The 15,897-nt window shown below is 51.8% G+C and overlaps 1 protein-coding gene across 1 annotated transcript; it reads left to right on the plus strand.

Moving 5' to 3' along the window:
* Nucleotides 1-741: 741 nt before the first annotated feature.
* On the plus strand, nt 742-14,735 carry FAM78A (family with sequence similarity 78 member A). Its single transcript, XM_083875801.1, has 2 exons — nt 742-2,978; nt 10,382-14,735. Exons 1-2 carry the CDS (start codon nt 2,716-2,718, stop codon nt 10,908-10,910), a joined length of 792 nt encoding a protein of 263 aa, XP_083731927.1. The 5' UTR covers nt 742-2,715; the 3' UTR covers nt 10,911-14,735.
* Nucleotides 14,736-15,897: the final 1,162 nt, after the last annotated feature.

A 15,897-nucleotide genomic window follows, 5' to 3' on the forward strand; every position in this document is an offset into this window, starting at 1 on the left:
GGAAATGTCAAAGGATTTCAGCACCTTCTGGAGGCTGCTGGATATTTCATTCGGAAGATGCTAATTTCATTCTTCCTTGTACTACATGATAGTAAGTGGCTTGTAACTCGAGCAGGTTCTTAGAGTTTCTCTCTGTCACAGGACTAGTGACTAAATTGTGCCTTTCACAGCAACGGGAAAGTTTAAAATAAATACTCCTCAATGCTTCGGGAAACACGTGAGGTGGAAAAACAGAATAAACTGTGGTTTTTCTGCTTGCTGTGGGTGGAAAGGAGCAAATCTGCCTCCCCTCTTCCTGTGAATTCATTCATTGTTATCACCTGGTAGCTCTGGTCTCTCCTACCTGCTAAGGGCTAATCCAGCCTGCTGAGAGTGGAGGCTGGGAAGGACTAAAGACATTTACAGCATCTCTGTGCTGCTGTGCCACACCACAATCAGCACGGGCAAAGAAATTTTTACCTCTCATTTCCCCAGTTTTACTATTTAGAAACACTGACAGAGGACACAATCACCCAATGCCTGATGTCCATCAGCTATTGATGAAAAGCCAGACAATTTCACCCCCCCGGTGCTCAGATCCTCAGCCAGCAGGACCAGCTGGCAGCATTACTCCTAAAACTGCCTCTAATAGAAGTTTACAACTTTTTCACAGGCCATTGCTGCCTCAGACGCTTCTCAGTCCTTGTTCCAGCTGCTCCCGAGTCTCACTGCTGCTATGGAGAGCTTTACATTATTCGTTACTGGAATCACAGCCCATCCAACCTGGGGCTACAGGAGCCCATAATAAGGAGATCATCCCCTCTGGTGCCCTTTGGTTGGTACCAAATCAACCCAGCAGGCTCCAGCTGGGAGAGGAAAATCATAGTCCAAAAACCGAAGAAAAAAGCACATTGCAATGAAATGAAAATAGAATAATAATAATAATAAATAAATAAATAAATAAATAAATAGGGTGAGGGAAAAAAAGGCGTTTCTAAAATAAAAAAAAAACTACATTACCCACAATTCACGGACGTGTGGGAGGAAATGCTGGGTTTTTTTGCAAAGGAGGTTTAGCTTCAACAGCTGCAGTTTAAAAGCGAAATACAGGGGGAGGGATGGGACTGGGCGAAGGAGGGAGGACAGGGCGGCGGGGGGGCCCGGACCCGCAGCCGGTGCCGCCGGGGCCGCGGGCACCACCACGGGAACCTCGGGCACCTCGGGCATGCGGCGCTCCCTGCCCAGGCAGCCGGCGGCAGCGGCCGGGCACGCCCGGGAGCACCGAGGGGCTGCCGGCGAGTTTCTGCAAAGTTTGACCCCGTCGCCTTTTTGATGCTGCGGCGGCGAGCGGGGCCGGAGCCCCCCCGCGCCCCCCCGCGCCCCCGGCGAGGCTGAGACCGAGACCCGGGGCCGGCGCCGTCCTCGGGTGCATGAATGTATTGCGGGAGAGGAAGCCTGCGGCAGCCGGGAGGCGGAGGCACCGATCCCGCTCCGCTCACCTCCCCGGGCAGCCAGCAAAGAGGCGAAGGGAGGAAAAAAAAAAAACCAGCGAGAGAAGGAGCCTCCCCCCCGCCCCGCGCCGCTGCTCGCCCCCGCAGCGCAGGAGTCGGGGCTCGGCGGTGCGGCCGGGGCTCGGCGCGGCTCCTCGGGATGCTGTGACGCCCTGCGGGGCCCACGCGTGTGCGGGGCAGCCCCGCCGCCCGCCCATGAGCCCCGCCGGCTGAGCCACAGCCGGCTCGCCCGGGAGCGGCGGCAGCAGCGGCGGCAGCAGGAGGAGGAGGAAGGTCGGACACCCCTGCGGAGAGCCGCTCGCCGAGGAGAAGGAGGAGGAGGAAGGGGAGCGGCGGGGCCGGCGGCCCCCGGGCCGGTGCGTGGCGGGGGATGTCACGGGTGGCGGTTCCGCGGCGCTGAGCGGGCGCGGAGCGGCGCGGCCCCGGCGGGCGCGGGGGAGGCTCCATCGCCGCCTGCCCCGCTGCGCTCCCGGAGCCGCCGGCCCCACCGGCACGGCGGTCGCTTCCCTCTGCGTCCGGCTATTTCTAAGGAGAAGGGAAAAAAAAAGAAAAAAAAAATTAATCCCCAAAGCCCAGACAGCGCTGGCGGAGGAGCCTCCAGAATCGGAGATTTGGCGACTTTTTTCATTTTCTAGCCGTCGTTTCTTTCTGTTATTATTGTAATTTTGTGCGAAAGGAAGTTATGAACAACTGCAAGTCAGGAAGTGGAAATCCACACCGGTTGTGACAAGCTGGGGCTAAAAGCTATTTCATTATTTATATAGATGTGTCTATCAACATTCTGCTTTTCATCCAAAGAATAAAGGGAAATACCGGCTAGTCCTATGTTTGATGGTGAATGACAGACCGCGTCTGAGCAAAGGAAGGACTAAATATATCAGCTAAGAACACCACCTTTATTTATTGAACTCAAGAGACTTTTTTTTTAACCCAAAGACTATTTGAGCAAGAGATTTAATGGGTCATTAAAAGGGGAAAAAAATTTTAAAGGCCCTTTTGCTTCTGAAGCGCAGCTAACCTCAAAAATAGAAGCAGTACTTGTAAGATAGATATTCGAATTAAGGCTTTACGTGACAAATTTTCTATCCTATGGATATCAGTTTTGAAATTACAAACCAAGAAGATCTGTAATTGATCTATAGCACCAGACAATTTCAATGCCTAATATTCCCCAGGATTGCTGGAGTACCCTAGGAGCTGCGTCGGACTGTACTCAGGGTATGCCATGGGCTGTATTCAGAGCATTAGCTGCAAATCCAAAGTTTTCCGGGAAAGCATTTCGGTGATTGAAGTCAAAGCCTCCATTGATCCCATCCCCACCAGCATTGACGAGTCCTCCAGTGTGGTCCTGCGCTACCGGACCCCTCATTTCCGAGCCTCTGCACAGGTGTTGGTGCCCCCTCTGCCCAAGAAGGAGACCTGGATCGTGGGCTGGATCCAGGCTTGCAGCCACATGGAGTTTTACAATCACTACGGAGAGCAGGGAATGTAAGTATTCCCAGGAGTGCGCGCGGGTGCGTTTGCCTGGCGGGAAGAGGGAGAGGGAAGGCCACGGCCTGCTTGGGAAATAGTGGATTAAGCCAAAAATTATAATCTATATTTAAAAACCTAGCCCCTCTGAAACTTATCAGGACTTTCCCATGTGTTTAAAAAACAGGTGAGCTTGTCACTGCCCTTTTAAAGCAGTGGGTGCTCTTCTCTTCAAATGAGAATTTGCCCAAGCCCCAACCAAACCTGACTTGTTCTGGTAGGAGCCCAAAAGCAACACCATTTCACCACAGCTTTTGGGCTACACAGGAGATCCTGAAACCCCAGGAGGAGCAGCCCTGCCACGACAGGCACCCTTGCTTTGCTAAGTGCTTGACACCAGTGGTCCTCCTGACCTTCAGCTCCTCTTATCTGTGTCCCTCCCCATCCCAAAACTGCTCATTGAGGAGCCCCAGGGAGAGCCGAGGGCTGACACTTGTGGCACCGAGCTGTCCCTGGAGTGCTGCTGCTGCTGCTGCTGCTGCTGCTGCTGCTGCAGTGAGCCGTGGCTGGGAGCTCAGTGGCCCACCAGCTTTGGGAGCACATTTAACGTCACAGGAGGAATCCTGCAAGGCTTTGCCCACAGTAGCAGGCAGCCCACGGGAAAGCACAAGCTGGATTTAACCCATTGGTAGTTGAACCATCTGCATCACCTTGGAGCAGGGTGCAAATTTCACGTTGCCCTCCTTTATGGGTAATGTGAGAGGGGATATATAGGTGGATATTTGTGAGGTGGGAGGAATCCAGGGGCTGTGCACACCGAGAATCCCCGTGTTACTGGTCAGACAGTCACAGTGAGACAGGAATGAGTCAAATCAGAATGTCACCTCCCTGCCAAGAAAAGTCATCTCTCCCCAGTCCCTCACCAGCTTGTTCTCCAAATGTTGCAGGCTTTGGCCCACAGCTAAATCAGCCCCAGCACCTGTTCCCCAAATGCCTGCACAGAACAGCAATTCTGCAACTCACGGTGCTGGGCAGCCCCAGGTGCAGCCTCCTGATGCAGCAGCAATGTGTCTGTCCAGCCACGGGGACAGACCCTGAGTGCAGAGGCAGCGCTGGCAGATGGGTCAGTGGCTGGAGGTGCTGATGCTGCCCAATTTCTGGGGGTGAGGGAGGAAGGACGGGAAGGTCAGGTCTGAGCAATCCTCTCCCTGCTCATCCCGAGTGCCCCGAGTCAGGGAGATGCTGGCTCAGCCCCTGAGGGTCAGTCTGGGCAGCTTAAAAAAAAAAAAAAAAAAAAAAAATCCCTGAATGAGGGAGTGCTTAGGGAGGAGGGGGACACGGCGGGCTGGAGAGCAGGGCTGACTTAATGCAGCGCCTTCCTGACGGCCTGAACATCTGCACGCACAGCCCGGCCCTCCTTTCCTCCCCGCTGCCTCTAAGCCCCGCCGAGGACATGGGTTCAGCATCTTGGCATCGCACGGACACGCTGCAAGATGCAGACTGGAGGGAAGGGCACAGGAGAAGCAGCCCGAAGCGACAGGCTGCCCCTGCTCCTGTCCCCATGTCCCCTCTCTGCTCAAGCAGAAAGTTTCTTGAGAAGGGAACTGGCACCTGGCAAACACAGGCAGTGCAGACAGGCTGATCTTGATTTTAAAAGTATTTACAGCAGGCCCGAAATCTGGAGGCTTTTTGGCTCCGACAGCATCTTTAGCAAGGACAATTTGTTGCTCAGATGTTCCCAATTCCAGGCCTTTGGGATTTGCATGTGTAATTCTCTGGCTCATTTAGGGATCCTGTCTTTAGCGACCAGCTGCAAAGGAAAATAGAAAAGTCCACTTTATATAAATACAGCTCAGGTGGACTGAAATAGAGAGGTCTGGGCACAGAGTGATGCTGGCAGTGCTGCTCTGGGCTGCAAACCTCAGCATGGCCTTTTATTTCCCTGCATCTGGGTTGCTCTGTGTTTAAAATGAGGATTTGGTACAGCCTGCCCTTGCTGGACTGTTTTGGGACAAAAAAAAAAAAAAAAAAAAAAAAAAAAAAAAAAAAAAAAAAAAGAAAAAAGGAGCAGTAGCTGCTGCTGTAAACAGGTAGATTTAAACACTGCAGCTATGTATGAGAGCTTTTAGCTAGAAAATCATGGAAACAAAGATTTTTCCCTAGGAGATTCATTGACATTTAACTGATACCCCCCAAAAAAAGAAAAAGTTACCCAGACACCAGCAGGAATTGGTCTGTTCCTGCACTCTCTTTCTGTAGACTCATTGCCATCTGAAGGCTATAAATAAAGGCATTTAGGAGGAAAGGCCTCTTCAATGCCATTGAAACATGGGCTTGGAAGACCTTTACAGAGAGAGAGAGAAAGAGGCAGGATACAAACCTAAGAGAAAAGATTGGCCAAGGCTTTAGCTAGTGTAACTCAATGTAATCCCACTGACCTCCACAGAGCTGCATCGATTGATGCCAATAGAGTCCCAACTTTCCGTGATAGGGAGAGGCTACTGCCACATCCATGTTTTTAACCCCTGTGGTGACCAGTGAACAAAACCCCCCAAATCAGTCATCCAACCCAAGCACCAATACTTACAGCAGTCTTTGGATTAATTTTTCACTTCTCTGCTGGCAAGTTGTTAGCTGTGCATAAGCTGGCCATTACATTGAGGATGGAAACAGCTGAGAAATACTGGAGCAGATGGAGCTGTGCATAATGCTGCTATAGGGATGGGAGCTACAGAGGGGATAATTTAGACACGCACGTTTAAAGTGGCACTGACAATTTGGGGGCTAAATGCAGCATTTTTAAATTTAAAGGGAGAGAATTAGAGCTCAGATAACGCATAAGTGCTGGCATTACTTTACATATGAGTCTTTGATGCTGCAGGGAACATGAAAACCCCCAGCATGAGGATGTGGGTGTCCTCTCTGACCCCTCTCTGTGCAGGACTGGGGCAAACTCCCGTCCACCCCATGGCTGGTATTGCTGTTCCTCCCATGCAGGATTTTACCCTTGTCCTTAGGGAAGGGTGCTGCTGTGCATAGGGAGGCATCAGGATCAGGCCAGAGCTATGACCTCTGCAGGAGCAGCTGGATTAAGTCCTTGCTGACCTCTCCTGGGGTGGGTGCTGGTTTCTGCACCTGGTGGAACCTGTATCAGCGGCTGGGCCATGCTGGAATGGCATTATCCAGCCTCCTTCATCTCCATGGAAATGTGCAAGAAGCCGTGCAGATGGAGATATGCAAAAGAGGGAGATAAATAAATTGGAGTTGGAATATGATCAGCCAAGAATCTGGAGAAGTTTCTTATGGATGTTTCTCCCCCTGGGAGACCCGATGGGGCACTTGCATCATTACATCATCACTTCATCTTCCCAGGCATCTCTCCCTGGTGAGATTAAATCTTCCGTGCCCTGTAGCAGGGACATTATGAACTCAACTTGTCAAGAGAATAAACCCCCAGTCCCCAGGAGGGAGGACACAATCAGAAAAACCACAAAGGTATCTTTTCCAAAGAAAGTGCAGAGGTCAGTTCACTGTGGGAATTTACCCCTCCAGGGATTTAGAGGAGAAGGCTTTTCTGCCCTGCAATGGTCCCTGGATCTCACTTTTGATGAGCACCCACCTTAGCCCAGTTACATGAGTTACCCAGTTGGACTTGAATCTGCTCCCCTAAACCAGCAGAAATTGTTGCCTTTTTCCTAATGTCAGTTTTGTGCTAGTTTTACTCCCTGATCCAGCCATCAAACACTGCTTCTGGTTCAAGAGATGAGGCAGGAACACACAGCTGGAGGGTGGGAGGAAGAGGGACCACAGCAGTACAGGTCTGTCGGCCGGGGAGCAACATCTTAAATTTCCTTCCTGTTCTTCACTCTAACCCTGCCTTGACTTGCCTGATGTGCTGGAGTAGGTGAGAGAGGCACTGTAAAGGAGAATTTAAAATTAAGAAGCTCTGGCTATCAGGTTTTTGTTCTCTCAGTGAGTCCCCAGTGCAGGCCAGTGGTGGAGGGAGGCAGGAGCAGGGATGTGAAATGCCTGAGACAGAGTTTCACTACACCCACACATGGCCCTGGTCCATGCACCAAGCAGGGGCTGTGTCCCAGAGGGGCTGCTCTTATTTAGGGAACTCAGAGAGGAAGGTGTTGGAAAGCACAAGGTTGTGCAAGTCCATCTGGCCTGTGACTAATTAAGAGCTGGCTTTAAGTGATTAGAGCTGAGGATGTAATAATGCCTGGCGCCTGTCTGGAAAGGTCACCTGGATGTATCCACACTGCTGGATGCCCAAGGCTGGAGGCTGCTCTGCTGGGTTTGCTGTCACTGCCCTGGTGGGTGCTGTGGGACAGACATCTGGGAGCTCAGGATGAGCTGGGGGATTCGTTCCATGTGACAGAATAGGAAAAAAAGTGTCTGTATGAGGACGGGGAAGATAAAACCTACATAGAGCTGCTTGGCTGTCAGCAGCAGGGCTCCAGTTGTACCACAAGAAATAGCTCCAAGTTTCTTCTGGTAGCAAGAAGACATTTGTTAAGAGAGGATTTTTGGCAGCTGCAGTCCCTGGCGATGCCCACACTGATTCTGAAGGTTTCAGAAGAGGCAGAAACAGGTTTGTCAGTGTTATAAGCCAGAACCTACTGATCTTGGAGCTGATCAGTGAACCCACGAAACCAGATAGCTTGGTTTCTTTTCGTGCCTCCTTCCTGCTATTGTCAGCAAAGTGTTTACTGGGCACTTTCTGGTCTCTCCTTGGCTCGACACTACCAGGGAAAGATGCTGATGCAGCCAAAGATCATTCCACAGCATTCTTTCCAAAAATCATCCAGTTGTTGGCATATTATTTAACATGGACACACTCTCTGCAAGCAGAGGCTGCTAGCCTGGCTGGCACAGAGGTTTTGCTGTAGCATCAGGCAAGGGGCAACCACCAGCAGCAGCCACTGTGCAGCCTCTGCTCTGCTCCAGTCATGGGATCATCATGAGGCCTCGTTTCTCTGCTCATTCCAAGTTGTGCAGATGAAGCATGATGGTTTTGAAACCCTGGGGTTAACCACACTGGCTAGAATTAGGCACAGCATGCTCTGTGAAGAAACACAGGCTGGTTTCTCCTTCCCCATTCCTGCCCACGCCTTTCCTCAAGCTGGGTGCCCTCCTGGACCACCCTGAGCCCAGCCATGCTCAGCTTTGTCCTGGGATGCTGCAGGCTCTGCAGACACCATCCTGCCCAGGCCCTGACACAGCTCCACCTTTGAGCTCTTGTTTAAATTCTGGGCAAATCCTGAGAAGCTCCTGCAATTCCATCCTGACCTGGGGCACTGGGAATGGAGATGGGGACAAGCAGATCTTAGAGGGCCTGCATTTACTGAGCATACTGTACCAGGTTCTCCTGCCATTCACCCACCAGCTCTGATCTGAGTAGGCTGGAGCAGCCCTGGAGGGTTTTCACCCTCTTTGGCATCTCAGCTCCCTCTTTGACACTTCTGTACCTGCAGAGATGCTGTGGCTGCACCATGCCTGTCACCTCAGTGTCAACCTCCGGGCCCCTGTCACATCTCCTCCCTGGGTGACAGCCAAGCTGAGTACCAGCCACTGTCTGAATGGAAAGTAATCCTAAACCAGCAGCTGAAAGGGAGAGAAGAGCCCCCAGATGGGGTTTCGGAGCTGGGCTGTGCAGCAGGGAGGGGTGGGGGCTGCAGAGCACGACCTCCATTCATCCATCAGCGAGGACTGGGTCACCCAGCATCCCCAGAGCCTTCCTGAAGCCTTCCCAGAGCCTTCCCCTGCTCAGCTCTGCCTGAAGGGCGCGAGGGGTGCTGAGCCAGGGTGACTCCGGTTTGCAGAGCAGAGCGTATAAACATCTCTGCAGTGCACAAGGGTCCTGGCAGGACTGCTCAGGGATCTCCTTTTGGCTGCCTTCACTAAAAATTTTCTTCCAGGGAAAGGACTCCCTCTGCCTGCTGGCGATGAGCTCGGGAGGAAGGGATTGCTGCAGCTGCAGTGCCGTAGCTGACAGCAGCCAGTAAATCTGTGCAGGGAGATGTTGTGCTTGCATAACCCCTGGTCCTGCGGCTCAGAGCATCCCTGCAGCCCCCGGTCCCGATGCTCAGAGCATCCCCTGATCCTCCTGCTCCCAGCATCCCTGCAGCCCCCGGGACACTCCACGTCCTGTCTGGCACCTCATCTCCCTCTGGGGAGGTGTTTGGCAGGACCCCCTGCTCGCATGAAACAAAAGATAAATGAGACCTCTAAATCCCCCGTGGTATCCTCCAGCCAGAGCCAGACACAGCTAAGTGCTGAACGATCCAGCGGGTACAAACATGGAGGCACTTCACGGTCATTAACTAATTAACAGTCAAAACAGCCTTATGAGATGGCCACATCAGTCCTGGCCAGAGCAGCTCATCCCAAAGCTGTGTAAGAGCCAGCCAGGCCGACGAGTACCCCCAGCTATAGCCTCCTCTGCAATCAAGGTACTATTTTAAGCTGCAGCACCAGACTTATGAAACGCTTGGATAGTCACCCTGACCAGCCTCAGGGCATCCCCTTTGTGTCTCTCCAAGATAAATAATTCCCCGTGTCCTAGCCTGCAGCAGGGAGCCACAAGGCTTGGGGGACTGGAGCACAGCCAGTCCTATGGCAGGGTCAGGTGCCACTGCTGCTGCCACCCAGTCCCTTCTGCCACCTCGATGGCTGGGACATCATCCCTGGGTGATGGGAAGTGCTGATTCATAGCAAGAGGGAGGAGGTACACGAGAGCCACCTCTGCCACCCTGGTTTTTAAAAGACTGTCCTTAAAACAGCTGGTGTGCTCTGAGCAAGTGATCTGTGGTTGTGCTGTCTCAGAGCAAACACCCAGCACTTCTTCTGAGGCATTTACAGCAGTTTGCTTCTATTGGCAAATCTAATCCTAAAAATTAAATTGGAAGTTAATAAAAAAAAACCCACTCCAAGTTGTGCATCAGCAGTACAAGGTGACAGGGGACTGTTTTCACAGATATTCCTGCTAGAAACACTGACCTTTCTGTCCCTCTGGCAGGTGAGTGGCTTGGGCAGTTTTACAAACAGTTCGACCTGGGGCTCTCTGATTGCTGTAACACCATCCCCAGCCCAGAGCCTGGTGTGCAGCCCTTGAGCTGGGTCCTTTCAAGGGCTGGATGGGTGACACTTCCAGAGCCAGGCAGACAGCAGGGAGGGACAGTGGCTCATCCAGAGAGAAATTTAGGGGATGAATGGATTGAGAGCAGGCCTGACAAGAAGGATACTTTCAATGGCAGGGATGAGCTCTTTGAGCAGGATGGCACCAAGGGCACAAATTCCAGTAAAAGCTGGAGAGGGAACGCATCCACAGCTCCTCCCTCTCCTTTCTAAAGTCCATCATGTTTCTAAACCAATTAATTAATGCATTACCCATAATTTGCTATTGATTACGGCAGGTCAAGCTGGGAGCTTCCAGATCTACTGGACGGCAAAATCCAAGCCATCAGTGACTCAGATGGAGTGAACTACCCCTGGTACGGGAACACCACAGAGACCTGCACCATCGTGGGTCCCACCAAGAAGGAGTCCAAGTTCAACATCAGCATGAACGACAACTTCTACCCGAGCGTGACGTGGGCAGTGCCCGTCAGCGACAGCAACGTGGCCAAGCTCACCAGCATCCACCGGGATCAGAGCTTCACCACCTGGCTGGTGGCCACCAACACGGCCACCAACGAGATGGTGACCTTGCAGACTATCAAATGGCGCATGAGGCTGGGCATCGAGGTGAACCCCAGCAGGCCCCTGGGGCAGCGTGCCAAGCTGCAGGAGCCCTCTGCTCAAGAGCAGCCCCAGGTCCTCAGCAAGAATGAGCCAATACCACCCAGTGCCCTTGTCAAACCGAATGCCAATGATGCTCAGGTACTCATGTGGAGGCCAAAGGATGGACCACCACTGGTGGTGATACCCCCCAAACATCGGTAATACACACCTGGCGTCCCGGCACTGAAAGGGAGAAAGTAAACCCGAAGCAAAACAATCACTTTAGGTATTAGGGTACACATGTATAATCTGAGCAAAATCAAAATGCACTTTTTATTCATTCAACAGATGCAACCATTCTACCTTCTCCCATTGGGACGGATTTCACTGTGCTAAAGCTAAAGAGGAGACCTCGGACTGGGTCTGTCTCATCACTGGATTCCTAAGGGAAGAAACTAATACTGATGTCTACCCTATAGCTTTTTTTTTTTTTTTCCCCACTTCAGTTCCTGTTTGAACTTCAGTCTCATTAGCTTGTCCAGAACTGCCCAGAACAATAAGAACATTTTATTTGGGTTTTTAGGATTTTTTTTTTTTCTTTTTGGTTGAGAACAAAGCAAGTTCCTGGAGCAAAAAGTTGACTATTTAAGATAAGGATTTTTTTTTTAAGCTGTAAGGTTCTGAGTTGCAAATCCAAGTCATGCGGCCTTATGTAGACTTTGCTTTGCGTTGCCAAACTTTTGCCTTAAAGCTATGTTTGAAAGAAAAAAAAAAAAAACAAAAACAACAAAAACATCACCAGGCAGAATGTCCTTTCTACAGAATTCTGGAGAAAAAGTTTTGGAACAAGGAATAGATTGTCAGCGTGGCATGGGCTGATGGATGAGAAGGGCATGAAACTGGAAGAAGCAAGAAAATCTTCCTCTTTTTAAAACCTGGGACAAGGAAGCACGGAAATCATCTCCGTTTCAAAGCAATGCAAATAACAAACCTGCTGTCAATGGCACTCGATGGGGAGCTCCCAGGCCACCTCCCTGCTCTGCAGGAGGGGTTGGAAGCTCCTCGTGCTGCTCACCCGTGGTGATCTCAGCCTCCCGTTAGCAGTTTAACATGGAATAACCTCACAGCTGGAATTGTGGCCCTGGGAGTCAACACCAGTCAAGGGGGAGATGTCCCACTGGGTTTGTCTTTAGGACACGCAGATGTTTTCCCAGCTAGCCCACAGCCTCGCCTTCTCATGCATCAGAGCCAGGGGCTCCTGCACCTGCTGTTGTTGGTGAAGTTCCATCGCCCTGTTTGCCCGTGAAATCCCAATGACAGTGCTGTGCAGAGAGCAGGATATAAAAAGAATCCTTCTAAAGTCACTGGAGACACACAGGTGTCAGCAAGGGCAGATCTTACCCACCAAATCTACCCAGCAAGATCTGTAGTTCAGGAGCAGCCACGTCTGAGAATAACAGGGATCATTCCCAGCAAATACAGCAGCAACAGCTGAGGAAAACTCTTCCTTCTGTGGTAATGAATCACATTGGGATTAGTAGATAATTTTCTTCCCAATGACCTCATGATCTACCTGACTGTCAGGAACAAGGCACAGGCAGGACCATGACACCGTCCCTGCCTGTTATGGCCCAAACATCCATTGTAGCAAAGGGTAACACACGAGAAGGTGCAGGCAGGGCAACACCTGAGCCTTGGGTGTGGATCCTCAGTGAGGAAGGAGCATTTGGAGGAGGAGGAGGAGGTGAAACCTGTAGGTTTTAATAAGGACCAGATGGCTGCTGAGATAACCAGATGCTTTTCTGCAGAGGAGGATGAGGCAGAAGAGCCTTTTGAATGGGAGGGATGGGTGTGAAGGCAGAGGAAGTTCTGTGGTAGAGGTGGCATCTGGAAGCCAGGGCACAGGATGGGGGTGGAGGATCTGCCCTGCTCCAGCACATGGCCCGAAGCAGATCACTTCCCTCTGCAGCTCCTTCCCCCAGAAAATATTTCTTCCTCCTATTAACAACTTGCCTCAAGAGCTGGAACTAAGGAGAGTTCTGCATGCCAGGTACAAGCCTGGCCCTGCTGAGCTGGTCTGAACAGGTCTCACAATCCCACACACGCTGCTCAAAAAGCTCTCCCCTTGGAGAGGCACCAATTAGCTGCTATTCCTATCCTCACCTTCCACATGGGACATTACCAGCAAGAAATTCTCCTTCCTCACTTCTCCACAGCCACACCACCTCCTTTGGCAACAGGTTCAACATCACCTGGGGAATGCACGTCCAGAAGTTGTGTCCCCCACCAAGACAGCCTCAAAACAGCAAACAAGGATCCTGGGGCCCTGCAGCCATTCCCCTGTGTCCAGGGGAGCCCACCCTCCTCCATCCACTGGCTTTCAGAGATGCTCAGCCATGGAGCTGCTCCTTTCCGTGGGCAGAGCTCCGAGGTGGGAAGTCCGGCTTACAAACAACTGGACTGGATCAAACCCAAATCCACAAGCCAAAGGGTGCCTAAATCTCGGCTTTGGGACTATAAAGGATGAAGCTAGGGAGATTTGGACTTGCACAGTCACTCTCTGTATTAAACTCCGTTTTCTTACCTGGATTCAGATCCAACTATAGCTCCACTGGCACAGCCCTTTGGGACTTGTCTGTATTTTCTCCGAGGCAATACATGCAGAAGAGGACAAACTCTGAGCTGTGGGTGAATAGCTGATCATGCTTTCACACATCTTGGCTGCTGCTGAGTCCCACGGGTGAGAACAGAAGGGGGATTTTGTCTGGTATTCACTTTGTCTCCAGGTGCTGAGTACTTACAGTTCTCACTGATGTCAGCCTGGGTCGAAGGAATTGGGCCCAGTTGTCTTAATTAGCTGCACGAAGGAATTCCAAGGAAAGATTTCTTCTCAATCACCAAAAACCACATTCAGGGAACACCTATGTCCTTTTCCACTTAGCTTTGTGTTGGACTTAGTCTCCCAGTGCATTAAGTAAATCTGGTTCCTCCTATTCCCTTACCTGGTGGACTGGATACATCCATGCAATTTGATAGTAACCTCCTGGCTAATTTGTCCTGTTGCACTGAACGGACCCAGCTAAGCAGTAAATACGAAATTTCACGTTGGGGTCGGCTTTGCATGGACTTCTCCCTTCCCAAAGAATGCCTTTATCCTGTGCCTAGGTCGAAACGTGCCCCTTCACCTCCATCTGCATCACCATACGTGGCATAGAGAGTGATGCTGCCTCTTTGGAGATTTCACGTGTTGTGATTAAAAGTGATGTTTTTCCAATGCTGCTTCATTACAAACCTGGTGGGGACAGATTGTCTATAGCAGGAAGGGTGGCTGGCAGTGACAGAGGGTCTAAGACCCCACTGTTACTGTGGCTGGGTAATGGTCTCATGGTTAGAACAGGGATTGATTGTCGGGGTTCCAGTGGGGACTTAAATGTCTGGGGACCCAGGGCAGAGTGGTAGATGAGCAGAGGTGAATCAAGCTCCTTCTCTGGCAGCTTTTTGCTGAACCAGGAATACACAAAGGATACACTGGGAAGGTGTTGGGACACTGACACGGGATACACAGATGAGCGTGAGCGTGTCTCTGCCTCACCCTTCCCATCAGTGATACTCTCAGCTCTTTATAGACCCACATCCCCACAGGGGCTCAGAGTGCAGCCTGGCCATCCCTGTCACAGTCCTGTCGTGGTCCAGGGTGGGGACCAGCCCTGGCCCAAACCCTCACCTGCACCCAGAGTCGGGCAGGGGCTGCCGAGCACGGCCAAGGCAGGCCACGGACCTCGGGGTTCTCCTTCCCTACCCTTGGCACCGAGATGAGCGTGGGGAGAGAGGGGCAGCCCCTCGGGGAGTCAGAACAGACCCTCAGCAGCCTTGGGGAGGGGTAGAGACCTGTCGAGCCGGCGCCAGGCTGGGTCCAGCCCGGGGAAAAGGCGAGGCACCGCCATCCCTCCTGCCCTGGCTCCCGGCGCAGCAATAAGAATCGTCCTTGGTCTTCAGAGATACTGTGAAAACAAAACCAAGATGTACCGAGTCTGGACACTTACAGAGATGTAAAAAACAAAACCCTGCTTTTATAACAGACAGAGAAATAAAGTGAAATTTTCAAACGCGTCTGCCTGGAGTCGTTTGGGCGGTGGCTGTTTTTAAACAAATGGCTCTGCGCTCACGTTTCGAAGCAGCGATAAACACCCGGTTTACCACCAGTTCTCTCTCCGTGTCAGCTCTTGGGCTGCAGCAGACACAGCCCGGAGGTTTCTGGTGAAAAGCGCCAGCCAACATCCTGCATTTTTCATCGCCAGGCGGCTGGAGCCGGGCTGGTGGGCGCAGGCAGCGCCTGAACTTCTGCACACTTTGGTTTCCTGACACCGTTTGCTTCTTTAGCGAAAGCCGGGTCAGATGCTCGCTGGAAGTACCACATCTGGAGAGAGGCAGCAGCACAGAGGCCTGGGCAGAGGAGAGGATAAAGCTGCTGCAGTCCATGGCTCGTTTTCAAACAGCACCTGTATTCATTCCATTATTCCCTGCCCACCCCCCAAAATTGTCACGTTCAGGTTTTGTTTGCTTTCCAGGAAAGGAAAGTGCTGACTTGAGTTCTGGAGAGCAGGGGGTGCCTGGCCAAGTGGCCAGCACAGCTCCACTGCTGATCCCTTAAATCCACGGGGCCCCACTGGCACCTTCCAGCTCTGTGCCCCAGCTCTCCCTGCCACAGCCCGACCCCACTGCAGGCTCCCGTCCCACCGGCTCTGCCCAAGCAAGACACAGGCTTCTCTTTTTTACATTTTTTTGGTCTTTGAGAAGTTTTGCTGGTCTCTGATCCAGCTGGCAAAGCAGCATCAAAGCTTCTCTAAAAAGCACCAAAGACCTGCTCCATCTGCTGTGGTATCAGTGCTGTGGCAGTGACACAAACAAGTGCAGAAGGGGAAGAGGAGGAAGGAAACTCCCAGCTCAAGAAAAGGAATGTGCAGGGATGGAGCTTGAGCAGGGGAGAGGACAGATTCTGAGTGGGATTCCTTTCCACAGTGGAAACACTCCAGCCTCATCTGTTGATAGCAAGTTAAATTTAGACGTCCCAGTTTTGGAGGGGGGGAGGGAGGGCAGGGTGGGGAGGGGACACCAGCCAACTCACAGCTGCTTTGGTGAGATCCTGCAAAAGCCAAAAGCACACGGTCACTTCTCCCTGCACAGGGACACTGGAAAAGCCCCTGTGAGG

The sequence above is a fragment of the Zosterops lateralis genome, assembly GCF_965231275.1.
Source record: "Zosterops lateralis genome assembly, chromosome: 20".
In the NCBI taxonomy this organism is placed as follows: Eukaryota; Metazoa; Chordata; class Aves; order Passeriformes; family Zosteropidae; genus Zosterops; species Zosterops lateralis.